Source organism: Propithecus coquereli, unplaced genomic scaffold (genome assembly GCF_000956105.1).
Source record: "Propithecus coquereli isolate 6110/MARCELLA unplaced genomic scaffold, Pcoq_1.0 Scaffold5, whole genome shotgun sequence".
NCBI lineage: Eukaryota > Metazoa > Chordata > Mammalia > Primates > Indriidae > Propithecus > Propithecus coquereli.
Genome location: NW_012150840.1, coordinates 15,064,940 through 15,091,966, shown reverse-complemented (window position 1 = coordinate 15,091,966; position 27,027 = coordinate 15,064,940). Strand labels below are relative to the sequence as shown.

The window sequence follows — 27,027 nt, the reverse complement described above, 5'->3', positions numbered from 1 at the left end:
CCCTGTTATGTCAGTGCCAGGTGCTATTGTAATCCCAGTATTTTTCTATTTCTCTTGCATATATTCATATGTATATATGTTTTATCTTGTAATTTAAAAGTAAAATCTGATTGCACCTAGAGGAAGTTTGGATTGGGGAGCTGTGGCACCTGGGCAGAACCTCCTACAATCTCTCCTTGTCTCTCTAGCCTCTTCAGCTGAATCCTGCAGTAACATGTGCTGGGAAGGGTACCCCATTGATGACTCCTGCCTGTGCATGCAGCTCCCTGCAGGTGGAGGTTGAGAGATTGCAAGGTCTGGTGTTAAAGTGTCTGTCTGAACAACAGAAGCTACAGCAAGAAAACCTCCAGATTTTTACCCAACTACAGAAGCTGAATAAGAAATTAGAAGGAGGGCAACAGGTGAGAGCATTACGAGAATTATCCAATGTCTAAGTCTGTTTGAAGAATCACAGAAACAAAACACCAAGTGCTCAAATAGATTTGTTCCTTTGCAAGTCCTCACTTTTTCATGGTGTCACTTTTGTAATTAACCCCAGAAGCCTTGGGTCTTGTTCAGTTACCTGGATTGAATCATTTTCATCACCTAACTTCCATTGTTTTTTGTTACTGTTTGTTTTTTCTTTTTATTATGAAAAACTTTAAACATTACAGTAATGAACAACCATATATCCACTATCTATCTTCAACGGTTGTTAACATGTTGCTGTATTTGTTTCAACTTATAAATATATGCTTTACTTATTTTGCTGAACCATTTTAAAGTAAATTATAAAAATCATAATACCCAATTACATATCTCTAAAAATAAAGGCATTCATTCTCCTGAACAACCATAATACTATTACCACACCTTACGAAATTAACACTAATATTCTCAGTTCACATCCAGTATCCAGTTGATATTCCAGTTTTCTCCACAGAAATGTCCTTTATCACTTTTTTTTATCAGGCCAAAATCTAAGAACCCCACATTCCATTTGATTATGTCTCTTGTTTCTTTTAACCTAGAACAATTCCCTCCACCACCATCACCCTTTTTAAAAATATTTTCATGACATTGACTTGTTGAAGATACCAGGCCAGTTATTTAACAGAATATCCCACATTCTGGATTTGTCTTGTTTTCTTGGGGTATTGTCTAACTTGTTCTTCTGTCACCCTGTCTTTTCTGAAAACCAGAAGTTTGACTTCTGGCTTGATTAGATTCAGGTTAAACATTCTTAGTAAAAATATTTCCCAGGTGATGTTGCTTGTGTTACTTTTAAAGAGCCATAGTGGGTGGATTGTTTGAGCTCAGGAGTTCGAAATCAGCCTGAGCAAGAGCGAGACCCCGTCTCTACTAAAAATAGAAAGAAATTAATCGGACAACTAAAAATATATAGAAAAAATTAGCTGGGCATGGTGGCGCATGCCTGTAGTCCCAGCTGGATTGCTTAAGCCCAGGAGTTTGAGGTTGCTGTGAGCTAGGCTGACGCCACGGCACTCTAGCCCAGGCAACACAGCAAGACTCTGTCTCAAAAAAAAAAAAAAAAAAGAGCCATAGTATTGTTCTACATAGAGTGAATGAGGAACAGGGAAATAGGGTTCAGCCCTTGGCTTTGCCATTTACCGGCTGTATGTGTTTGGGCTAATTACTTTGTTTCTCTGAGCCCTGCTTTCTCATGTAAAAGAAGAAAATAATACCACCTACCTCATATGGTTCTTTTGAGGATCAAAAGAAACAATGTCTATGAAATTACTTTAGTAAGTAATATACACACTTGAGGTAAGATTAGCAGTTTTGTCCAGGACTGTTCCAGTTTTAAAACTGAGAATTCTGTATGCCAAAAAACCCTGCAGTCCAGAACAAACCAGGAGAGTTGATCATCTTACCTGCAGCAAATGCGAGGGTGTGGACTTTATGTAAAATAGTACTTTGAGCTTCTCATAGGACTGTGGCTACAAATCCTTAGAGATTGACCTTGAAAACGTAGTCCTGAACTGCTGTGGCTAGGTGGCACTGTTGCTAATGTGGAACTGTGTTTTATCTGGACAGGTGGGGATGCATTCCAAAGGAACTCAGACAGCAAAGGAAGAGATGGAAATGGATCCAAAGCCTGACTTAGATTCAGATTCCTGGTGCCTCCTGGGAACAGACTCCTGTCGACCCAGCCTCTAGTCTCCTGAGCCTATATAGCCCCAGGAAACTGGGATCCAAAGAACTTCACAGCACACTTACCAAATGCAGAGAGCAGCTTTCCTGGCTTTGTTCACTTGCAGACAAGGAGCGCAAGGCGGAGGCTCTGAAGCACTTTCCTTGTACGTTTGGAGAGTGGCATTGCCTTTTAGATAGGATCTAGAAGTGATTTTATTGTTTTGAAGAATGGAAGGGCCCCAGGGTCCTGGCTTTGTCATCAGTGACTGCCATAGCAACTGCAGCTCTGTACCTCATCTGTTGGTCCCACCTTTGAAGAGGAGACACAGTGCTCACCTTAATTGCGCTGGTAGCAGCTTATAGCCCATATATCATTTTCACCATTGATTGGAAGCTGCCTTGGAAATTAAACACCAGGCATTGCACCTCTGGGTGGGGGAGGGAAAAGCGTAAAGCTGGAATGGGCTGGAAGCAGGCGTGGCCCGTCCAGTGTCCTCTGGAGAGCGGTGAAGCATTCTGAGCCCTCTCAGGAGCCCTAAGTCCGGGACAGTATGTCTGGGGAAAACAATCTAGGGCTTGTTTCCAGAAAGTTCAGTTACTTCATGCAGCTAAATGCTTTAGGAGGAAAAGTGGGCTTAGATTGCTTTTCCTCTGAGGTTGATTGAAATTTCTTCAGTGAGGAGTAGAGAAAGGGCAGGTCCCTCCGCATCACACTGCTGGAGTTTCAGGATGTGGCCGATGCAGGGTGGGATTTCCTAGCTTTGGAAGATACCTCCGAGGGATGAGGTGTCTCAGAGAATTGTGTCAGTGGGGCAGTAGGAATGGCCTTAAGAGAAAGTCATGAGGGAATGGAGGTCCTCCTTTAGCTGCCTCTACCTGGTATCTTAAAGAGGGCTGAGAGGGACTCGGTCTTCTGCCCAGGAGAAGGCTTATGCCTCTACCTTCATGGCTCTTAAGGTTCTAAGCTTGACAGCAGCAGCCCCAAACACTCCCTTTCTATATGTCTAGTCAGTATTTTTCCCCTTTTGGTGTTTATGAAGCCATATCATAACCAGTGAATCTGTATCATCTTTCCTACTTGAGTGGCCCAAAGCCAGCACCAAACCCTGGGAGTCCCTGAAGCCTAACAGAACAGGTAGAACCTGCTGAGTGGGAGGAATTTGGCTGAAAGCTCACTGCTAATCCCATATTCATTGTGTCCTTGTAGACAAGAGCAAGCTAGCTTTCCCAAGGAGAAGGAGTATCCTAGAAGAACAAAACTTCACATAGAACGTTCTAGGCAGGCATTTGATGGTTTCACTTAAGGATGTGAGCTTTGTGTTTCCACCTAGCCTTAGGAAATGTTCCTTTAGTACTTTGAGTCATAAGAGCTGCTTTGATGAGTCTCACATCCTACCTCCCTACAAACAGCTAAATTTTGTTTCATTTTCCCCAAACCAAAATATGTTTGATATCTATTTAATATTGTGGAAGGTCCTGTGCAATGGAAATTTTGCCATTTCCCTAAATCTGGTGGTGTAAAGGCTGATGCTCTGGGAAACCCCATGGCTGGGTATGGGCAACTCTGTTCAATGGGATCTTCTTTGGTTGGATGTTCCCATTGTTTTCTCAATTCTGGGAAGCCTAGTACATTAGTACTAATGTAATCACTGAAGCCTTTTCTTGAAATAAGGGAAGGGCCAATGTTGGATTAAAGTTACAAGTTCTGGGGACTTGGGGGTTGCTGTAAACCCTAACAGTGGGTTTTGGTTCATCATGTAAATGCAACTTTGATTTTCTTAAGGACTGACTGGCCTACCATGTCTCTATGTCCTCATGCTCACCATCTCAGCAGGCCTGAGAGGCAGGGTCAGTTTTGGTGAGCATCATGAGGATTGCTTCCGGTGTGAAGCTGAGGGACATGGGCACGTTGCTGAGACTGTGGGGTGAAAGTGAGTGCTGAAGGCAGGTGAGAGCCCTTTTCTTGTTCAGAGTGGGGTCATTCCCTAGCAGTGGAACACTGTGGTCATTTTCTCTAGCATGTCACCTTGGAAAGTCTAGATTTGCTGTTAATCTAGCTGAGAATCTAAGTTCTGTGCCTTAGAGACAATTTGCACTTTCCCAAATTGTGCCTGGGACAGCCATATGATTTTTTCCCACCAAACAACTATGCATCCAGAAACCAGTTCAAAGGTGTATAAAGTGAAAGGTGAGGCAGTAGTAATGCCTTTGAATGGTTTTCTGTAGCTAACTCTCTTTAGATTTTGTCATGCTTTTCTTCTTTATGCAGTGCTAGGCGTTTTAAGTTTTCCAGTAGTATCGCTTTTGAGTTATAGTATAACCTGAGTTAATCCTCTGCTCTGACATTGTTGTGGAAGAACTAGCTTATTGTTAGCCATATGCTTGAAAGGTTGAGGGTGGAATGGTTTGGCATTTCTGTTTTAAATAAACATTTAAACTCTCAATCAATGCTGTGCCTCAGTAAGCCTGCACACAGACCTTAGTCACTGGGGTTAAAACACCCAGATTCTAGGCTTTCATGAACCTTTGATTCAGTTAGTCTTTATGTAAATAAATAAATGTTCTTGGAACAGAAACAACACAAGGGACATTTGCACAGAAATAATCTTTGCTTCTTTCCAGCTTTTTATTCTTGCCAGCAGAATCATGTCCTTTTTTTCCCCCAAAATGTCTAAAAGACAGCGCTGAAAGTACAGGAGGAGAAAAAAATGAGCCATTAAAAGAAGGATCCCTTCTTGTACTTACCTCCTCGGTCTCAGCGGGGGGCTTTTCCAAGTGATTAAGCCAGTTTATGTTTTTAAACTTTTCCCTCAAAGATGGTGAACTGTATTTGGTCTAATAGCACAGCCAAGTTATAACTTCTCTTGGCTTCACATTTCACTAAAGGTTAAAGTCAAAGCAGAGTAAAACTCAAGTTTCATTTGGTTTGCTGTATATTCACAATCATAATAGAAAGAACAACTGAGGAGCAAGAATGTACTTTAAATAAATTCATTCAAATGAGATCCCTGGGCCTCCAAAGAAGTATTACTCATGATAGTGTCAGGGCAGAGGGGGCTGTAGTCAGGACTATAAAGCATGTTCCTTCCCGCTGCAAAGCCAAAAATCATTTATTGCTTCAATGATTAACTGTGGAGATAAATGTGCTGGTCATTAAATCTCACAAAATCATGAACATTAGGGAGAAAAACTCCACTATGTCACATCTCTGCTACCTCCTGTGTAGTTGTGAAGAGTGATAAATTGATGACTGAAAGCAAATGTTGGCCAGAAGGTGCTGTGAAGTAAATACATTGCTGTTAAGAAATATTGTCTCAGCACGTCTACATACATTTTTTAATGAAATGGGTTTCCATGTGAGTTTCACAAGGAAATTTTTCCCATGGCTTAACCTTCTGAACTTTAAAATTTATAACATTTACTTGCACTAAAGGTTCTTGCATACAGTAATATAAAATACATTAACAAGCAGCATTTATTTATCCACTATCATCCTCTGAGCTATCCAGGAAGAGACAGAAAAAGGTTCTTACCTCTTCCCAAAGATCAGATCAAGCTAAATTTAAAAAACTAATAGATATTCCTAGTATAATCAAGGCCTGAACACATAGAGACCAAAGGGAACACTAAGGCACTGACTATTTTATTTCTTTAGTAACAAAAGAATGAGTAACTGCTTCCTTGTGTCTATAGAAAGGACTGCCCCCTCACACATTTGTTCTCTGTGGAGGACCCGGGTCTGTGACCTTAATAACATCATCCAGGGATCCCAAACCTCAGTGCCTGGGGGCCAGGTAGGTAGGGGCAGCAGGCCAGGTGGTGCTGCCGTCCCAATCTGAAAGCAACTGATTCTGAGCCCCACCCAATTTGTGCTGTGCAAGTTGCTGACCCAGTGTTTCCAGAACTTCCAGTTTTTCAAGAGTTGTTCCACATACCAATTTTGAAGTGTCAGATCACCTATTTAATGCTGTGCCAGCCCAGTAAAACATCTGTGTGGCAAAGCAGTCCACAGGCTACCACTTTGTGACCTTGGCCACAGCTTACTCTTGCCATATATTGCTTGTAACATCAAGTGTGAAACTTAAAGTTTGTACTTCATTAAACTTGGCTGGAGGATGCACACATTGGGTTAAATGTCCAGTGTCTCTATGTGAGGTTTTCTTAAAGGGCTAACCAAAGGCCCCATTATGTGCTACCTCTTTTCCTTTGGAACAATTTAAAAAAAAAGTGCAAAGCAATTCAACATATGCTCCTCTTTAAATAATTTTTTTCGGCCTAGTGTCCTGCAGCTTCACTGCTAAAGCCTTAAAGTCACATTTCAAATTGGTCTGATCTGTTAGCCCAGCCACCCAACAGAAGCTGCAGAGGAACTGGAACAAGAGTGAGTGGCCATTTGTTATTCAGTAAAATATGGTTTTGTTGTCTGCCCCGTCTCCTTTGCCCAGCTAAAGCTGGGTGGTTTTTCTCCAGGATTTTAAACTAACAATATGAGTCGTGCTCTCAGGACAGTAATCTTAGTGGGATTTCAGATCTGTTGTGCTAGCTTCATTCCTATCTGAACTGATATTAGCCTCTCGGACATTAACTTACTAGTTTTCCCATTTCACAAGTCTAAGGCTCACTCATCTTTTTATTTAACTTTAAATCTCCAAAACCCATTAATTGAGGGCCTAAGTTGTGCTGAGCACTATTCTACACAGAGAAAATATAAAATATTCAGTCCCTTTCCCTTCAAAGTTTACTTTCCCAAATAGAAATTGACTGTGCTATAATCGGCAGGAACATGTGACACTCGCAATGTCCCAGCTTGCTTTCATGGTAGATTTTGCTGCCTGATTTCAAAAATCATTCATCCAACTTAATTTGAAAGCAGAGTGCTAGCAACGGCTGAAACTGAGGTTTCTTTCTTTAACATGTGAAACCCATTAGAAAACAAGTAGAGAGAGAAGTATAATGTGCTTTCCCCCTTCCCTGCCCTGTAAAGTACATAAAGATGTTTCCTTTATTACACAGTACACCATAGGGAAGGTTTAGGAGGCACTGGTGCCTAAACCTTACCTACTTTTTTTGGCTTTTGGTCAGGACCATGCACCAGGGAGGCCACGGGTAGATTTCCATTAATAATGCCTTACAGCGAAATCTTATTATCTTTTATAAGAGTTACCATCTGGGTGACCATGTTCCTCTGACACCAACTCATCCTAATAACTCCAACTTCATGCAAGAGTAAGAAGAGTTAACAGGAACCACCAACATACATGCAGTGGCCTGAAGGCACAACCAAATGCAAGCGCTTCACTAGCAAAACCCACAAGTCAGGCTTGAGAGAAAAGAGCTTTAATGTAGCCTGCTCAGTACTCTTCAGTGTCTTCACCCATCAATTCTGAGGGCAATAACATAAGGCATACCAGCCGGAGGTTGTAATTTAGTGGGAAGCTGGGGCTTCCTTCTGCCTCCTGCTGCTTAGCAGTGGCTTTCTTCTCACTGATTTCGGCTCTGCAGGCAGATCTGAGGGATGTTAAAATTTTTCTTCTTTCTGCTCTGCATCAAGTTCTACTCCCATTTACCGCTGAAGAGAAGCAGCAGAGCCTGAACTATCCGGGCAGGTTTCCACTGTTGTCGTCTGCTCAACTATAATGCTTCCTTGGAGGTGGAGGACGGTTCTTGATGGTCTTACACTTGGGAATGTGTCGCTCAGCCACCTTGGGAGCAAAGTGGCGGCTACAGTGAGGACACTGAATATAGTCTGGATTTTCTGCAGGCAGGATGGGAGGCAAGTCTGAGGGGTTTCCACCTTTGGCAATTACCTGCTGGACCTCTCGAGCCTGGCGGAGGGTACGGATAAAAGATTCATGCTTCTGCCTCCAGTTGCTCTTCTGAGGAGGTTCAGCCTGTAATATAAAAGGGAGATTGATCATTCAACTTGGCATTTATCTCATCTCCTTCTGAAGTCTCCATTAGAATGACAGTAAAGAAATAGAAAGGGTGTTAATCCACAAGGTCAAAGAACAGGAAAGGAGCAACAGCGATGAGTGACTGGCCTGCAAAGGGGGCTACTACTGCGAGGCAAGCCATTTTCCCATTGCAACCCTGAGAGGCTCAGTGCTCAGAAAAGCTGAAGGGGGATATGACAGAGCTTTTCACCCACAGCTTCCATAAAAGGAAGTCACCAGATAATGTGGGAAACTGATAAATCAAGAAAATAAGCTAGGCATTGGAAAGGGGGTAGTTTCAGGGCTGAAAACAAGCTAGACCCCACAGCTCCTCTAACACCTTCACATCCAAGTGTCCGACACCCCCGGCACCCTCACAGGAGAATAGGGGTTTATTCTCTGGAGAAATTGAACCAGACAGGTTTCAGACTCAGGAACTCCAGAACTGGGAGAGAACTGGGGTAATCTTGGGGCTCAAAATGGGGATTAAATCCAAGTGTACAAACCAAATTATAAAACTGTTAGCCTCCTTCCCCCTCAGCCCCCAGAGTACCAAGCACATTGACATCCTCGAAGGAAAGAGAAGGTTCCTAGATGCACTGAGCAGTCCAGAGAAAAGCCTTCAGACACTGACCTTGAGGGACCCTAACTAAAAGGCTATTTGATAGCCTTAATATGAAGTCCCTTAGTCAACAAGCCCCATTTAAGCTTAACTGTGCATGGACAGACAAGGGCCACAAGGTATTTGATGAAAGCACTAACAAGAAAAAGACCCAAAAAAGTCCACAAACAAAAACTCAGGAAGCAGCAACAAGGCAGGTAGCAGAAGAAAACTTTTTAATACAGAAAAACCACAATATCAACAAAATGACTATTAGAAAAGATTGTGTCCATAAAATAAGAAGAGCATACCATGAAAAAGGAACAACCAGACAACCAGAAAGAACGATTATAAATTAAAACTTTGAAAGCTAAAAATTAAAATTAAATAGAGGCCGGGGGCGGTGGCTCACGCCTGTAATCCTAGCACTCTGGGAGGCCGAGGCAGGTGGATCGTTTGAGCTCAGGAGTTTGAGACCAGCCCGAGCAACAGTGAGACCCTGTCTCTACCAAAAAATAGAAAGAAATTAATTGGACAGCTAAAAAATATAGAAAAAATTAGCCAGGCATGGTGGCACATGCCTATAGTCCCAGCTACTTGGGAGGCTGAGGCAGGAGGATCGCTTGAGCCCAGGAGTTTGAGGTTGCTGTGAGCTAGGCTGACGCCACGGCACTCTAGCCCAGGGCAACAGAATGAGACTCTGTCTCAAAAATAAAAAAAGATTAAATAGAAATGTTGTAAAATAATGTCAAGGAAATTTCTCAGAATGGGAAAAAAAGATCAAGATGGAAAGTAGAAAAGATTAAAAAATTAGAAAGTCAATCCAGGAAGTCCAACATGTGACCAATAGGAGTTCCAAAAAGAATAGAAAACATGATGAGAAAATTATTAAATAAATAATACAATTAACATTCCTAGAATTAAAGGTCACACGTCTTGAGACCGAAATGGCTTACCAAATATCCAGCGCAATCACTATAAAATTTCAGAATTTTAGAATAGAGAATTCCATAAGCTTTTAGAAAAAGAAAAAAAACAGGTTTCATATTGTGAACAGGGATCAAAATGACATTAGATTTCTCAACAGTAACACTGGATGCTAAAAGCTAGAGGAAAATGCCTTAAAAGTTCTATCAAAATTATCTTCCACCTACAATCACCAAATAGGAGGCTATTATATAGATATTTTCATTCATTCCAAGACAAAAAATATACCTGCTGCGTACCTTTCTTAGTAACCTTCAGCAAAGCAAGGAGTAATGCAAGAAAAAAGAAAACACAAGATGCTGGAAACAGGGGACCCAACACAGAAGAGAAGGAAAGAGAAGTCCCAGGACAACAGGTCTTCATCAGGCCCAGAGAATAACCAGTCCGGCCTGGAGGAGGAGGGAAAAGAGTGATGAAAGGGAGGTTTCCAGAATTCAAAAATCAAACTGATAGATTATGGCAGGTGTCTGAGCATTCACAAAAAACATTAACAGATATCTGACATCAGATGGATCATTTAGGGGAAGAAAATTAGAGACAGGTATGTGGAAAATGAAGGAAATGAAAACAGAAGTCAATGATTAAACTCCAGGTACGTGCAGGCATGGGCAGAAAGTATTTACTCATGAGTGAACAAAATTTGCATGGTCATTATAATGTAAAAGCTGACTCCTGATTTAACCTAAAATTTTGATTCAACTACAGTGGAAAGATAAGGGAAGGAAAAAAGTAGGGGAGAGAGGCTATGGAAGAGATTTTCACTGAAGTCACCAGATAATGTGGAAAATTCATAAATCAAGAAAATAAACATATCATTTGGAAATATGGGAATGCATACCAGAAGAATCATCTAACAGAACTGAAGGCTGCCTCTGGGGACTGGATTCGGGGATGGAGAGGGATAAGGCAGGATCCTGCCGATCTGCATTACAGGTCACTTGGTACAACGTGCTTTTTTCAAATGCATGCAAATGCTATTTAAATTAAAATAAATTTTGAAAAGAAGAAAAACAGGTCTTGGTAATCTGACATCACTGATGATGAATAATAGGAAGAGATACTATCAAAGGAAAAGGAAGGATCCATCAGCAGAGACTCTTACTGAAACAGGCAAGGAGGCAAGAGTCATTGTTAGAGGTGGTCTCCAGAATTTAAAAGAATTCAACTAAGGGAAAGTTCCTCAAGTGTATGATACCTACACTTTAATTCTTCATTATATTGAAATTTTATTCAACTAACACTAAGCACAAAGCACACAGATGAGTTCCTATCCTTGAATGTCCAGTAAAGAGACAAGAGGTGTAAGTCTGCTGGAAGTTATGTAAAGATGAAAAGATACCAGAAAAATCACCTATTCTTGTGAGTACACCAGAGGAATGACAGGAAGATACAACCACTCAGCTTTCAAAGGCACAGAGCAGTGAAAAAACTTGAGACATTCCCAGAAGGAGGGTGCATCTCAATCTAGGTCCCTTCTGCCTTGGTGTCCTCAAAGCCACACATTTCCCCGAACTAGTTTCCACAAAGCCAGGGCATCTGATCTCAGAAATCCAATTCTTTTGCTTCGCAGCTACTGAACTTAGGAATTTAAGAAACACATGATTCTCTTAGGTTCTGGCCAAAAATAAATCACTATAGTGGGACAGAGTGACTCCCCAGTGGATTATTGGGTAGACCAGAAAGAGAACAGGAAAGAACAGTAACTGGCCATCATATCATTATCTGCAAGAGCAAAATGTTGACTTCTTTTTGGAAACTAGATTTCAGGGAGATTGTCTCTCAACACAGAAGAAATGTTCTTGTGGTGATCTCCCAAATTGTACTGAAAGAAAGAACTCTAATCGTAAACAACTTCTAACAGCCATCACATAAATGCGAGTTTTTAAGGTCCCAGCAAAGACGCACATAAACTGTGAAGTCCTGATGGACAAGAGGTGCCAGGACAGCAGAGGAAGGGCTGGAAAGAAATGAAAACAGAATGCTGCTCTCTTATTTTTCTAGAATATTAGAGCTAGCTGGGGGCCTTTGAGATCCTATGGTCTATGATCTTAAAGTTTGGCTTTCCCAAACGTTGATCATTTGCATATCACTTTCACTTTATCCCCTTTACTATTAATTGCTTAACATTTTTCTTTAAATTCATGATCCCTGGAAATCAAGGGCTTAATATATTGTTATATTTTTCTAATACAGTCCAAAAATACTAAAATAAAAAATGTTTGTCAGGGCCGGGCGCGGTGGCTCACGCCTGTAATCCTAGCTCTCTGGGAGGCCGAGGTGGGCGGATTGTTTGAGCTCAAGAGTTCGAAACCAGCCTGAGCAAGAGCGAGACTCCGTCTCTACTAAAAATAGAAAGAAATTAATTGGACAACTAAAAATATATAGAAAAAATTAGCCGGGCATGGTGGTGCATGCCTGTAGTCCCAGCTACTCAGGAGGCTGAGGCAGTAGGATCGCTTGAGCCCAGGAGTTTGAGGTTGCTGTGAGCTAGGATGATGCCACGGCACTCTAGCCTGGGCAACATAGTGAGACTCTGTCTCCAAAAAAAAAAAAAAAAAAAATGTTTGTCAGCATGCCACACTTTGAGAAACACCCATTTTACAAACCAAGTGGCATAACCTTGACAGACTATTTCTGAGACAGTCTTCTCCAGATCTGTCCAAATGTGCCTATGAAGTAAACTTATCACGTAAGTGTCTTAAAATCCTTACTTCTTACAACCATGTTTTTCTGAAGGGAAGAATGTTTTGAGAGATAGCCAAAAAAGAAAGTCCTTTACTTTCAAGGTGTTTACACTCTAAATGGGCAGAAAAAGAATTCCAAACTTAGTTGTGTTTCATGTATTAATATTTACTAAGAAGGATATCAAAACTGAGCTAATCCTCAAAAGGCAGATACAGATAAAGGAGTGATAACAGATCCTAACTTGGGAGGTGGCAGAGTATGTTGCAAAGAGCAAGGAGTTTACTCCAGATGACGAAAGGCTGCATAATTTTTTTCTTTAGATTGTCTCTTAAATTTTCCACAGTAAACGTGTATTACTTTTATAATCAAAAGGACACGTATTTTAAATCTAGATTTTGGAGTCATTCCAACCAAGATTTATATGGTGACCCTGCTGCTTAAAGTTGTTTGGGAACTCAAGCGAGTTACTTAACCTATCTGAGCTTTGATTTTTTAATTGATAAAATGAGAGATAATGAAATCCTCAGAGTGGTGAGGATCACACGAAAAGCTCCCATCACAGTGAATGGCACACAGTAGTAATCAAGAAATGTTCATTTTCATTTTCTTCCTACGTGACACATGAATTTTCCCTAAAGAAAACTGGTGAGGACATAACAGACCCTTCCAATGATTCCCCACACAAAGTCAAATCCAATAAGGCTTTTGTTACCTTGACTGAAGCTGGCCCCTTCCAGTTCAAGTACCGCTCTAGTTCTGTGCCTTTAGCCCGGGCCCTGGAAGAGTCAAACACTTTCCTCTTGGAACCCTGCATCCTGCTGCAGATGTTGGAGTGTCTCTCCAGCCTGAGCAAGAGAAACTTGCGTCCACAGTGGCTGCACTTGCCCAGTTGAGGCTCTTCCACGGAGCCGCTGGACCCTGAGGAGTCTGGTGCCCTGGACAGGCTAGAATTTTTGGTGTATCCCTGCACAGTACTGCCTGGTGCTTCTGAAGGCTGAGAAAACTTCTCTGTTGATGGCTCTGAGACTTGATCTCGGATTTTGTTATTGCTTGCCGCCAGCTTTTCCCTTTTGAGACTCTGGATTCCGTAATCATAGAACTGGGAAGGGCTAGAATTTTCTTGAGACCGTCTCCAAGTTTCATCCTCTCTCCTGTCTCTACTGAGCACCTCCTTAGACCCAAATTCTGGGGAGAAGACAGGTTTGTACATGGTGTTGCTGTTATTACCTTTAACTCTCCTGAGGAATATCATTCTCTGTAGCTCTCTGTTTTCATTTTCCTCAGCCTGTTCCTTTTCCTTCTGAATCCTTCTGAGTTCCTCCTCTGTCCTCTTTAGCTTTTCCCTCAGCAGAATCTCCTTTCTTCGGATTTCCTCCTCTAAGTTGTCCCCTGCAGCTTCTAGTCTTTGGATCTGCATCCACTTGGTCCTGTCGAAGTCTGCCATGGCCCTCTCCCCCTGCACAGCAGCAAGAACAGTACCAACCACAGATGAATTTGCCCGGTTCCTCAAACCAAAGTTGCTGTATGAAAACTCTCTTGGCTCAGGGGGTCTTAAGTTGACATTCTGGTCCCCATCAGTGCCAGCCTCACCTATACTGCCAGACTTCCGGTGGACCACAGGTTTCAGTGGGTAGGCCCGGTCCACCCCAACTCTTTTCTTTGTAAACGGGATAAAGTCCTGGTTATTTGCTTTGGGATACCGGGATTGAGCGACTGATGAGTAAAACAAACCCTTCCCTTGGCCCTGGGGATCACTTCCTGAATGTTGGTGGCCGATTCCTGCACAGTGGGGATGGGAGTAGCTCCGGGCTTTAGTGCAGGTGTTCCACTTTGGGTGAGTGTAGACATTATCCAGCATCGGCTCTTTGTGGCTCAAAAGCTTCTGCTGGAAATGGTTCCTCAGGTGCCCCACTGATGACTGCTGGGAAGAGTCACCTTGTTCATAAGGGTCTTGCTTTGCTGAGCGGAGCCCTGGAGCTTCTTCTGCTTTATCATGTGGGAGCGTAACACCCATAGGCAGATGTGGTGCCAACTGGAGGCCAGCCATTCAGGGCCTAGACTGAAGCCTAGGGGAGATTTAAACCAGATACACATGAAGAGTTTGCCTGAGGTTCACCCTCAGCTGCTGAAGTAAGAAACTGTTCCTACATTTGCTCTGTCCATATTTCCCTTAAACCTTTCTATAGTCAGTGTGCTCAGTGTGCCAGAGCTTTTGTTCAGTAAGCATTTGGTGAGTGATTATTATGTGCCAGATATTGTGTTAGGCCCTGAGGATAGAAGAATGAAGGTGATAAAGGTGTTCCTGCCACCTAGCTTTCCACCAGTACCGGTCTCTGCCATACATAGTATACTCTTTAGCAGGTGGAAAGAGCATTGGATTGAAAGTCAGTTTTTAGGCCTGTGACACAGGACAAGCAACTTTCCCTTGTTGGCCCAAGTTTCTGTAAACTGAAGGGTTCCCTTCGAGTCCAGCCCCACCATTTTACAGGTAAGAAAACTGCGGCCCAGAGGTAGCGACTGGCACAAAGAGCTCACAGGGCTTCCCTTCCACTGGAACTGTGCTTGACTTCAAAGAGCACAGAGACGGATCAGGACCTGGAGCAGGTCCCTGGCTATCAAACCCTCATCCAAGGAGTCCCCGTGGCGTGGCGCAGAGGCGGAAAGTCTGTAACCTGAGAGGTGGGGAGCCATCTCACCTGGCCACGACCGGTTTTAAATCCGGAACCCGGAAATCACGTTCTGGCCCGAAGGGTCAACCCGGGTGCCCCCACAGGGGACTCCGCCTTTGGGGACAAGCACTCGCTCTCTTGCCCCTCGAGCCCTCGGGAGGTCGAGGTGTTGACCTCTTGTCTCCCCGCCCTTCCGCGTACCTGAGACTATCGGGGACCGCTCCTGCTCAAGAGAAACCCCAGGACTTAGTCCTCCAGACCCAACCCCACTCAAACGACCGCCGCGCAGGCGCTCTCGGCTGGCCTCTGTTATTCCCGTTGCCGGGAGACGGGCTTGCCGTGCGCGCTGACCCCGCCTCTCGTCGCGATCTCCGCCGCGGGAGTCGCGCGCAGGCGCAGTCCGCACGCGATGCAGGGCGGCCGGGGCTGGAGGTGCGGCCGGCCTGAGTGTCACTTGACCGGGTGTCCGGCCAAGTCTGCAGCTCCGCCCAGGCCTGCCCTTGGGGAACGAGGGAGGGGCAGGAGGGGCAGGAGAGGCTTTTCTGGGACTGCATCAAAGAAGAACTTGAATTTTTCTGAGAACGATGCTCCCAGACCCTGGGCCGTGCCCTTGTCTGACAAAGGGCGGAGCCCGTAGATGTGCCCCAGGGTCGTCCTGCCGCAAGATTCCGGCGTCCGCCGGCTTAGCGGGCGTGGGCCTGCTGATAGCCTTTCTTAGCACGCTCGCTGCTCTGTACGGACGGGCCCCAGGTATGGCTACATACTCTCTCCGGGCTTTTCCCCGCCAATACTCTGTCAGGTTTATTTTTTTGCTACTCAGTGTCTTTCCAGGATAGTTTTTGTGGCCAGTCTAATTATTTTGATATCATAATGTTTTACGCTCACGTGGTAACTCTGGTTGTCTCTACTTAGGCCCCAGGAATGACTCAGCCAAATGTAATGATAATAAATTAACGACCAGATCAAACATAATCAGTATAACCTAGTTTCAACACCAAACGATGCTCTACAACTTGTTACCATCAGAAGACAGTTTATTTGTCTTCTTCACGCTTCAGTTCATTTGTGTAAGCTGTTTGGAACAGCCAGTACACTTTCTTCCTGTAACTACTCAAAGGATTCATGCACATGGAAAATAATGTAGACAGCAGTAGTCAGTTTTAATACCACAACATGTCATGTTACAGATTTTACATGTTCAAAGATATTCCTTGGTGGGCCCTCCAGGCAGTCCTTTTTCTTTTTTTTTTTTATTCCTTGTTTTCATCCCTCATTGACTACTGCCTTCTCCATATATGCAATTCCAGATATTTCCCACTATACTCAGGGTCCCAGTTATCTCAGCGTCTGGCCTGCCTCTCACAGCTTCGCTCCAGTTGGGCAGAATTTCCCAGCCTCCCTCCCTCTTGACTTTCTTCCTTCTCCTCTGTGAGGAAGGTCTTCTTTCTTTTCCATAGTTCTCTTGAATTAGTCCCTTTTGGTACCCTCCAGGAACTGACTCCATCACTTTACCTCTGCATCTTGTTGACTTCAAATTGTGCCTCTCCATAAACTCCTCTTTGGTTTTAAAATATGCTTCACTTTCCCCTGCAAAACAAACCTCATTTCCCTTGACCTGACACCTCTTATGTTGGTCCCATTCACCATTCATTTCTCCTCTTCTCCACAGGACTTCTTTTTTTTTCAGGTTTTTTAAAATTTTTAATTATTATGGGTACATAATAGTTGTATATCTTTATACAATTATTTGTTGTGCCTTTACAGGGTACATGTGATGTTTTGATACGGGCATACAATGTAAATTAATCAAATCAGGGTAATTAGGGTATCCATCACCTCAGGCATTTAACATTTCTTTGTGTTAAGAACATTCCAATTCCATTCTTTTAGTTATTTTAAAGTATGCCCTAACTTGTTGATTATAGCCACTTTGTTGTGCTTACAAATATTGTTCATTCTCCATATTTGTGTACCCATTAACCATCCCCATTTTATCCCCACCCCCCACTACCCTTCACAGGCTCTGGTAACTGTCATTCTACTCTCTGTCTCCATGAGATAAATTGTTTTTAAAATGTAGCTCCCACATGTGAGTGAGAACATGCGAGATTTGTCTTTCTGTGCTTGGTTTATGTCACTTAACATATGTTCTCCAGTTTTATCCATGTTGTTGCAAATGGCAGGATTTCATTGTTTTTTGTAGCTATATAATATTCCATTGTGCATATGTACCACAATTTCTTTATCCATTCATCCACTGATGGAGACTTAGGTTGATTCCATATCTTGGCTATTGTCAATAGTGCTGCAATAAACATGGAAATGCAGGTATCTTTCTGATATACTGAATTCCCCTCCTTTGGATATATACCCAGCAGTGGAGTTGCTGGGTCATATGGTAGTTATATTTTTAGTTTTTTTGAGGAACCTCCACACTGTTTTCCATAGTGGTTGCACTAATTTATATTCCCACCAACGGTGTACAAGGGTTCTGTTTTCTCCACATGCTCACCAGCATTTGTTATTACCTGTCTTATTGATCAAAGCCATTTTAACTGGGGTGAGATGATATCTCATCCACAAGGCTTCATAATAGAATTCTCTACACTTGCTGTTTCCTCTTCATCTCCCCCTCATTGTCCAGTCCATTGTGGTCTGGCTTCTACTCTCTCCACTTTATTTAATTTCAAGGCTACCAGTGACCGACCAAAGACCAAAGCTTCCTTTCTTCGGCCTACTCATTGACTTTCTTGCTCACTCAACCCCTTGGAACTGTCTTCTCACTTGCTCCTTGTGCCCTCTTAGTTTCTTCCTTCACGTACTTGTTCCATCTTTTTCCAGGTCTCTGGCATTTATATCTTTCCCCTATCTGCCCTGTAAATTTAGATGTTCTTCTGAGCACTCTTATTTTTCATATATATGCAGTTCCAAACATTCTCTTTCTTAATGGCTTCAACAAAATACTGAAATGTCAGGTTTCACCTGTTTTTATTTATTTATTTTTATTATTTACTTGTTTAATTTTTTTAGAAACAGAATCTTGCTCTGTCGCCCAGGCTAGAGTGCAGTGGTGTGATCATAGCTCACTGCAGCCTCGAACTCTTGAGTTCAAGTAATCCTCCTGCCTTAGCCTCCTGAATAGCTAGCTGGACTACAGGAACATGCCAGCATACTTGATTAATGTGGTTTTTTTGTTTTTGTTTCTGTTTTTTTTTTGAGAAACAGGATCTCGCTGTGTTGCCCAGGCTGGTCTTGAACTCCTGGTCTCAAGCGATTCTCCTGCCTCGGCCTCCCAGAGTGCTAAGATTACAGGTGTGAGCCACGACACCCAGGCTTTACCTGTTTAAACGATAGCCAGCTGGCCGGGTGCGTGGCTCACACCTGTAATCCTAGCACTCTGTGAGGCCGAGGCGGGAGGATCGTTTGAGCTCAGGAGTTCGAGACCAACCTGAGCAAGAGTAAGACCTGCCCCCCGCTCCCGCCCCCGTCTCTACTGAAAAAATAGAAAGAAATTAGCTGGACAACTAAACATATATAGAAAAAATTAGCCAGGCATGGTGGCACCTGCCTGTTGTCCCAGCTACTCGGGAGGCTGAGGCAGGAAGATCACTTGAGCCCAGGAGTTTGAGGTAGCTGTGAGCTAGGCTGATGCCACGGCACTCTAGCCCGGGCAACAGAGTGAGACTCTGTCTCAAAAAAAAAAAAAATGATAGCCAGCTAACTTTAGTCTCTCTCCTTAGATACAGACTCAAACTTCCAACTGCCCACTTAGCACCTTCACATGATTGTTCTTCAGGAACCTTGGACTCAGTTAAGACAGAACACAAACTCACAGTCCTCTCCCCATTCCCCAGTCTGCTTCTTCCCAGTGTTCCCTGTCATGCTCACAGCATCAGTCGTCTTCCACTCCTCCCTCTTTGTCACCTCTTCCTTCTGACCACGGGTTCTGTGTAGCTTATTTCTGCAGTGTCTCTCACATATAATCCTTCCTGTACATTTCTACCGCCCCAGGTGAGTTCTTCCTCACTTCTCATTGGCAGGTATCACCCTCCTAACTTCTATTTTTGCCTTCAACATCTGCTTCACAAACCCATCCTTCATGCTGCTACTGGAATAATCATCCTAAATACATCTCCCCAACCCCAGCTTTATTAAGATATAATTGACAAATAAAAATTATATATATTTACAGTATACAAATTGATGTTTTGCTGTATGTATACACAGTGAAATGATTAAATCAGGCTAATTACTGAATACTTATGATCCTATCATTTCCCTCCCCAGTGGCTTCTTTACCGGTAGAATACAGTTGAAACACATAATGTAGCATGGCATTTCTACCTCCCACATTAGGTCCAGCCTACCTTTCCAGCCCTGCCTGCCCTTAATAAACCCCAGAGTCTAGCCCAGTGGGTCTCAACCCTGGCTGTGCATTAAGAATACCTGGAAAGCAATATCAGGCTGAGGCGTGAACATCAGTATTTTTAAAAGCTTCCCCATGCCGGGTGTGGTGGTTCACACCTATAATCCCAGTGTTTTGGGAGAATCTTTTTAGGCCAGGATTTCAAGAACAGCCTGGGCAATATAGTGAGATCCCATCTCTACAAAAAAAAAAAAATGGAAAATTTGCCAGGTGTAGTGGTATATGCCTGTAGTCCCAGCTACTCGGGAGACTGAGATGAGATGATCACTTGAGCCCAGGAGCTCGAGGTTACAATGAGCTGTGATCAGGCCAATTCACTCCAGCCTGTCTCTAAATAAATAAAAAATAATGCTTCCCCAAAAGTCCTAATGTGCAGCCAGGGTTGGGAACCCCTGGTCTAGCCACAGTAGACCACTTGTACTTCCTCACTTTGTGGTACTACCTTACCCCAAGCTCCAGAAACTGGGAGCATTTATGGGAGTGGATTCTGGGCTGAATGCATGGAACTAAATTCCAGTTCATCACTTACTGGTTGTGGTTGTGTCACCTTGAATTAAATGCTGCTTCCTCCAAAAACCCTTTCCCAATATTCCCAGTCAGAATTAATCTCTTTTCTCCTTCATAATATTTTGTCCTTGTTACAGCAAGGGCTGATTTATGATGAGCTCCCAATGGATTTTCATGAAATTAAATTGCCACACTGTACACTTTATTGTCATTATTCACATGCATATTTGTCCCTTACACTAAATTAAAAACTCTTTGAGGGCGAAGATTATATATTATTCATCTTTGCATATTCTACAGTGTCTTATACATAGTAGGTGCTCAGTAGGTTTTGAATTCTATAGAGGAACTGTTTCTTTTTAAGGAAATGAATTTTAGGGAAAGAAATAACATCAGCCAGGTACTCTGTTATTTTCAAATATTGCCAAGCACAAAACAATATAGCTCACTCACCACCAACCCCCACCCCCACCCCAGCACTAAGGTTTTATGATTCTCTAAAATATGGGTCCTCACTCTGTAATGGGGAACTAGTGGAATGATGAATTTCCATCGTTACCATTGCAAACCCATATTGCCTTGCCAAGTCTGACAACCTAGCATATTCACATAAGGAAGTCATGTTATGCAATAATGTAATGTATACTAGCAATCCACAGAGGAACAATAAACACAATTTTCCTTCATACACATTCTCAATCATAAGGGTAGCTGGACTCAGATGTCTACAAATCAATTATAATTTTAACCATCCTCCTTGACAATTCCCTTTTCCCAAAATAAAGTCATGCAATTTAGTCATCTGGCTTAGATTGACTGATTCAATTGTGATCTGGAAGCCATGAGTTATTTTGCTTGTACTTTTGCTTTATTTGTTTAGTTGGTTTTTTGTTCAAGCATTGTTTGGCATTTTCTTAATATGGTAGACTCTGGTGGGCAGCTGCCAGAAGCCCAGAAGGAGAAATGACCTCCACCGGGACCTCCTGTATCTCCTCTGACCCAAAATTTCAGGAGAACTGAAAGAAAAAGTCAGGACAGAAAGGTTGTGTATATGTCTTAGTCAATTTATTGATTTATGATGTTTAATGTTTATTGTTTGTCTCGCACCTCCAGAATTGAAGCTCTTCCGGGACAGGGATCCTGTTGCGTTCTTACTGTATGCCAGTCACCTAGAACAGTGCCTGGCAGACAGTAGGCTGTCAGTACTCATTAAATGACTGAATGTATCCCAAGTGCTTCTTCGTCTGTACCTTTGTCCCCAAGAGAAAATGAGAAGGGGGTGCCTTAGTGACTGAGGAGGGGCGAGGGCTGGGTCTGTGAAGGCTAAGCCAAGACCCTGGACAGATCCCTCGACTCGAAACTCACTGGGCAGCGCGATGACCGCGTCCTGAAATCCCACCCTCTGGGTGGGCTCGGGGCTGAGATTTCGTCCCTGATTGGTCCACTCTAGGTGATGGACAAGAGAGACAGCGAAGGAGGAGCCGCGCTCTAAACTTCCGGGCGCGGCGGTTTGCGCGGTTGGGGGAGCCGTTGGCTTAGTGGTCCGGGTTGACTTGGTGGTCCTCGAGTGATCCCGGCGGCCTGTCGGGAAGACGAGGAGAGTGAGCCGGGAGAGGACCTCGGGGTGTGCCCGTCAGTTGTTTTAGCCCTGAAATGTTAGTAAAGGGATTCTGGCGGCCGCTTGGGAAGAGAAAAAGTGTGGGGAGGGGCGGGACTGGACATGGGTGTAAGGAGGGAATTGGTAGGCGGTAATTTCCCGAAAAGAGGCATCTGTGGGCAGTTGCGACCCGAGGCTTCCTCGCCCGGGCGTCTCGCTGTGACTTCCCGCATACGCCTTACCTTATCCACTCACTCATTCACATCTAAGTCCACGGTCGAGGAGAGGTCGCAGTGGTTAAGGTTGAAGAAGTGTGGGTGTGGTGGTCCTTTCTGATTTCAGGATTGGGGGTCCCGGAATAATCCTTCTCTTTTCTGCTTTCCTGGTTTCTGACAGATTCGAGCATGGCAGAGGAGAACACCTTGATATCAGTGGATTATGAAATTTTTGGAAAGGTGCAAGGGGTGTTTTTCCGCAAGCATACTCAGGTATGTGGCCTACAGGCTTTGGGGACAAGAGACATGTTCCTGGCAAATGTAAAGTAGAGGAAGCTGGCTATTTGGTAGATGCATGGCAGAGAAGTAGTTTGTAGAGCAATGAGTATGAAAATGCTGTGCAGTCGGTAAATCATGATATAAATGGAAGATTTTCTTGCAGCTATTGTTGGTGTTTTCCTAACAGTGGTGCCTAAGTATCTAGATGCACATATTAATAAGCTTCTCTCTTCCAAGGTGAAGAGAGGGCTTTCCCCATTCTCCCTGTTGTGGCACCATCAAACCAAGTCACGTTTCTTGTAGGAAAGCTAACATTGATCAAAGAGATGGTATGTAGATAAACTGATGACATTTATGGAATTTATGTAACTGCTTCTGTAGCTGCTGCATTTTCTTCAGACCTCTTTCATTTCTCCAACCACCCTCCAATTCTCCACTTAATTCCTTTTTGCCTTTGAAAGAACATTTACCTTTTCCAGCTGAAGTTTTTCTGATTAAAAACATTTTAGCCATTGCAGAATAGGAAATGGTAATGCTGAACATGGAGTCTGGTATTCCTACTAGAGTAATAAGGATTTGAGGGAATGAACAAACTGTTGGCAGCCTCTACCTCTGCTTTAGTGTCACTACTAATTAGTGTTACTAATATTCCCTCAACGTGCACACACAAATGCAATCTCAATTTCCCTTCTGCCTTCTGTAGGGGGGTATCAGGCTATTGCCTTACCAATATGTCTCCAACCCCACAGATAATGAGTTAGAACTTTAGAACTTTTTGAGTATCCCATTCCTGGGACTGTAGTACTTAAGATTCAAGTGTGAATCTTTAAAATATGAATGTTACTTGTCAATGCCTCTTCTACTTATTTGCAAATTATTTCTTCCCCTTTCATACTCATGGGAAGTACCTATTGAAAAAAGAATTGCTGAAAGTCATAGCAAGGGCTATATTACAATCAGCTTTGTTACCAGTTATGCAGGGCAGGTTCCTATATTTAGTAAATTGAGGTGACAGCTTCAAAGATTAATCACAGTTGTTGAGGAAAAAGGATGAGATGGTGATATATATAGCACATCTTTCTCCAATTTGCAGAGAAAATTAAAAATGCAGGAAATAAATAATGATTTGGAAAACTGCAAAGAAAATGCCATCTTTTTTCCTTAATTAGACTGTAACTTACTCTTTATTATTTATAATTGTTTAAATATATGTTTGCCTTTACAATTGTTTTGTTTTGCTACAGTCTGTTTGCATGTTGATATCATCTAGCCTCTTAATTAAATTCCAACAGGGACTTTAAGTTGGAATATAATTCACGTCCCATAAAATTCCTACTTTTAAAATATATAATTCAGTGATTTTTAGTGTGTTCACAAAGTTGTGCACTAATTCCAGAACATTTTCGTCACCCCAAAACAAATCCCCTACCTGTTAGCACTCACTCCTCATCCTCCCAGCCCTGGCAACCACTGACCTGCTTTCTGTCTCTATGGATTTGTCTATTCCAGACATTTAATATAAATGGAATTATAAAAATATGACCTTTTTTATGTTTGGTTCCTTTCACTTAACATAGTGTTTTCAAAGTTTATCCATATTGTAGTATGTATCAGTACTTTATTCCTTTTATGGCTGAGTAATATTCCATTGTATGGATATACCACATTTTATTTATCCATTCAACAATTTATGGACATTTGGGTTGTTGCCAATTTTTGACTATTTATGAATAATGATGCCATGAACATTTATGTACATATTTTTATTGTAGATAGTGTTTTCAATTCCCTATATGTAGGAGTAGACTGCTGGGTCATATGGTAACTGTGTGTTTAATTTTTTGAGGAACTGCCAAACTTTTCCAAGACAATTCTGCCATTTTACATTCTCACTAGCAATGTATGAGAATTAGGTTTTTGGTTGTTACCACCTTTTTTTATGATAGCTCTCTTAGTGGGTGTGAAGTAGTACCTCATTGTGGTTTTTTGTTGTTGCTTGTTTCGTTTTCAGGTATCAATGAATTTAAAAAGATTCAAATCATACAAGAAATGTTCTCCAGCCACAGTGGAATTAAACTACATATTAATAACAGATAACTGGAAAATCCCAAAATAGTTGGAAACTGTATAACACTTGTTTCTAAAATCGTGGTAAAATACACATTACGTAGAAATTATCATTTTAACCATTTTTAAATGTACAATTCGGTAACCTCAAGTATATTCACGGTGTTGTTCTACCATCACCACCATTCATCCACGGAACTCTTTTCATCTTGCAAAACTGAAACTCTGTACCCATTAAACACAAACTGCCCATTCTCTCCTCCACTCACCCCCTAGCAATCATGATTCTGCTTTCTATTTCTATGAATTCAACTACTCTAGGTACCTCATATAAGTGGAATTATATAGTAATTGTCCTTTTGTGATTGGCCTATTTCACTTAATATAATGTCCTCAAGGTTCCTCGCTGTTACATAATGTGTTAGAATGTCCTTTCTTTTTAAGACTGAATAATATTCTCTGTGTGGTTTTGATTTGCCTTCTAATGACTAATGATGTTGAGCATCTTTTCATGTGCTTATTGGCACATGAAATAAGATATTATATGTCTCCTTTGGAGAAATGTGCATTCAAATCCTTTGCCCATTTTTTTAGTTATTTACCTTCTTGTTGTTGAGTTATAAGAATTTTTTTATATATTCTGGATACTAGTCCCTTAGCAGATGTATGATTTGCAGATATTTCTCCCAATCTGTGGGGAGAAATATCTTTTCACTTTCTTCATAGTGTCCTGTGAAGTACAAAAGATTTTAATTTTGATGAAGTCAAATTTATCTGTTCTTTTTTTGCTTGTGCTTTTAATGTTATATCTAAGAAACCTTTGCCCAATACAAGGTCATGAACTAAGAGTTTCCTAGTTTAAGCTCTTAGATTTAGGTTTCTGATTCAGTTTGAGTTAATTTTAATGTGGTATGAGGTTTTAAGACCAGGTCTCACTCTATTTTGCCCAGGCTAGAGTACAGTAGTGTCATCATAGCTCACTATAACTTCAAACTCCTGGGGCTCAAGCAGTCCTCTTGCTTTAGCCTCTGGAGTAGCTAGGACTACAAGTGCATGCCACTATGCCCATCTAATTTTCTTATTTTTGGTAGAGACGGGGCCTCACTATATTGCGCAGACTGGTCTTGAACTCCTGGGCTCAAGAGATCCTCCCACCTCGGCCTCCCAAAGTGCTAGGATTACAGCCATGAGCCACCACACCCAGTCCTGACTTTATTCGTTTGCATGTGGATATCCAGTTGTCTCGGCACAATTTATTGAAAAGACTATTATTTCCCCACATTGATTTGTCCTGGCACCCTTGTCAAAAATCAGCTAACCATAAATGTAAGTTAAGGGTTTATTTCTGGACTCTCAATTCTATTTCATTGATCTATATGTCTACCTGCTATCATTTGGATGTTTGTCCCCTATAAATCTCATGCTGAAATTTGATCCCCAGTGTTGGAGGTGGGGCCTAATGGCAGGTGTTTAGGTTATGGGGCAGGATCCCTCATGAATAGATTAATGCCTTCCCTAGGTTGGGATGAGTGAGTTCTCACTCTGTTAGTTCCCTGAAGAGCTGGTTGTTAAAAAGAGCTTGGCACCTCCCTTCACCCTGCTTGCTCTCTCATTATGGGATCTCTATACGCTCCATTTCCACTTTGCCTTTCATTGTGTGTGGGAGCAGCCTGAGGCCCTCACCCAATGCAGATGCTGGTGCCATGCTTCTTGTACAGTCTGCAGAACCATAACCAAATAAACCTATTTTATTGATATAATAAATTAATAACCCAGCCTCAGGTGTTCCTTTATGGCAACACAAAGTGAACTAAGACACTATCGTTTGGCCAATACCACAGTATCTCAATTACCGTAGCTTTATAGTAAGTTTTGAAATTGGGACATGTGAATCCTTTGATTTTGTTCTTCCTTTTCAAGATTATTTTTAGCTAGTCAGGGTCCACTATGTTTTCCTGGGAATTTTAGGATCAATTTGTCAATTTCTGCAGAAATGGCAGCTAGGATTTCAATAGAAATTGCTTTGAATCTGTAGATCAGTTTGGGGAGTATTGCCATCTTAACAATATTAAGATAGAATGTCTTTCCATTTATGAGATCTTCTTTAATGTTTTTCAATAATGTTTTATAGTTTTCCTCCGTGGCTTGCACTTCTTTTGTTAAATTTATTGCTAAGCATTTTATTATTTTTGATGCTACTATAAATAGAATCGTTTCCTTAATTTCATTTTTGATTGTTCATTGCTAATTTATAGAAATACAGTTGATTTTTGTATACCACTCTTATATCCTGCAACCTTATGAAATTGTTTATTAGTTCTAGTGTGTGTGTGTGTGTGTGTGTGTACTTTAGGATTTTCTGTATATTGGTATGTCGTCTGCAAGTACAGGTAGTTTTACTTCTTCCTTTCCAATCTGAATGCCTGTTCTTTATTTTTCTCTGCCCTGGATAGAAGCTCAAGTATAATATTGAGTAGAGCAGCAAGAGCACACATCCTTGTCTTATTCCTGATCTTAAGGAGAAAGTTTTTAGTTTTTCACCATTAGGTATGATGTTAGCTGTGGGTTTTTCACAAATGCCCTTTATCAGGTTGAGGTAATTCCCTTCTGTTCTTAGTTTGTTGAGCGTTTTTATTAAAAGGATGTTGGATTTTGTTGAATGCTTTTTTGCCATGTATTGAGCTGATCGTGTAGTTTTTGTTTTGTTCATTAATACGGTGGATTAAGTTGATTGCTTTTTGTATATAGAACCAACCTTGCGTTCCTGGGATAAATATCAATTTGTCATGGGTATGTTGCTAGATTTGGTTTGCTGGTATTCTGTTTAGGATTTTTTTTTTTTTTTTTTTTTTGAGACAGAGTCTCGCATATTATGGGGGTACAGATGTTTAGGTTTAAAATATACACACATTTTAAAACATGGCA

General features: G+C 42.0%; 3 protein-coding genes across 6 annotated transcripts in view; 2 read left to right on the top strand and 1 right to left on the bottom strand.

Annotated features, from left to right (window-relative positions):
• The window catches only part of NEK9 (NIMA-related kinase 9), a 45,851-nt gene extending 41,268 nt beyond the window's left edge, over positions 1–4,583 (top strand). For both annotated transcript variants that reach the window (XM_012656232.1, XM_012656233.1), the window contains 2 exons: positions 189–401; positions 2,038–4,583. In XM_012656232.1, the coding sequence (XP_012511686.1) occupies positions 189–401; positions 2,038–2,160 (336 nt within the window). In that variant the 3' untranslated portion in view covers positions 2,161–4,583. The remainder of the gene's footprint in view (positions 1–188; positions 402–2,037) is intronic.
• A 2,879-nt stretch (positions 4,584–7,462) lies between these two features.
• ZC2HC1C (zinc finger, C2HC-type containing 1C) lies at positions 7,463–15,319 on the bottom strand. 2 transcript variants are annotated; one of them, XM_012656088.1, is made up of 3 exons: positions 15,213–15,319; positions 13,570–14,408; positions 7,463–8,027 (listed from the first exon to the last, which is right to left on the bottom strand). In XM_012656088.1, the coding sequence occupies exons 2-3, from the start codon at positions 14,387–14,389 to the stop codon at positions 8,023–8,025; spliced, it is 825 nt and encodes a 274-aa protein (XP_012511542.1). In that variant the 5' UTR covers positions 14,390–14,408; positions 15,213–15,319; the 3' UTR covers positions 7,463–8,022. The 2 variants fall into 2 exon arrangements, with proteins under 2 accessions (XP_012511542.1, XP_012511541.1); XM_012656087.1 differs by having other exon boundaries at positions 7,764–8,027; positions 13,055–14,408.
• A 156-nt stretch (positions 15,320–15,475) lies between these two features.
• ACYP1 (acylphosphatase 1, erythrocyte (common) type) overlaps positions 15,476–27,027 on the top strand; it is a 15,225-nt gene continuing 3,673 nt past the window's right edge. Inside the window, exons 1-2 of one of the 2 annotated variants that reach the window (XM_012656085.1) lie at positions 15,476–15,761; positions 21,938–22,029. In XM_012656085.1, coding sequence (XP_012511539.1) covers positions 15,596–15,761; positions 21,938–22,029 — 258 coding nt within the window. In that variant the 5' untranslated portion in view covers positions 15,476–15,595. Of the gene's footprint in view, positions 15,762–21,500; positions 21,600–21,937; positions 22,030–27,027 lie in introns of those variants that run through there. The other variant, XM_012656086.1, reaches the window with a different exon arrangement.

Bases quoted from the DNA above. Each gene is read 5' to 3' on its own strand.
- ZC2HC1C (XM_012656087.1), bottom strand. From the start codon at position 14,389: ATGGCTGGCCTCCAGTTGGCACCACATCTGCCTATGGGTGTTACGCTC. The intron at 8,028-13,054 runs GTAACAAAAGCC...TTTATATTACAG, and splicing joins AGGGGCCAGCTTCAGTCAAG to GCTGAACCTCCTCAGAAGAG.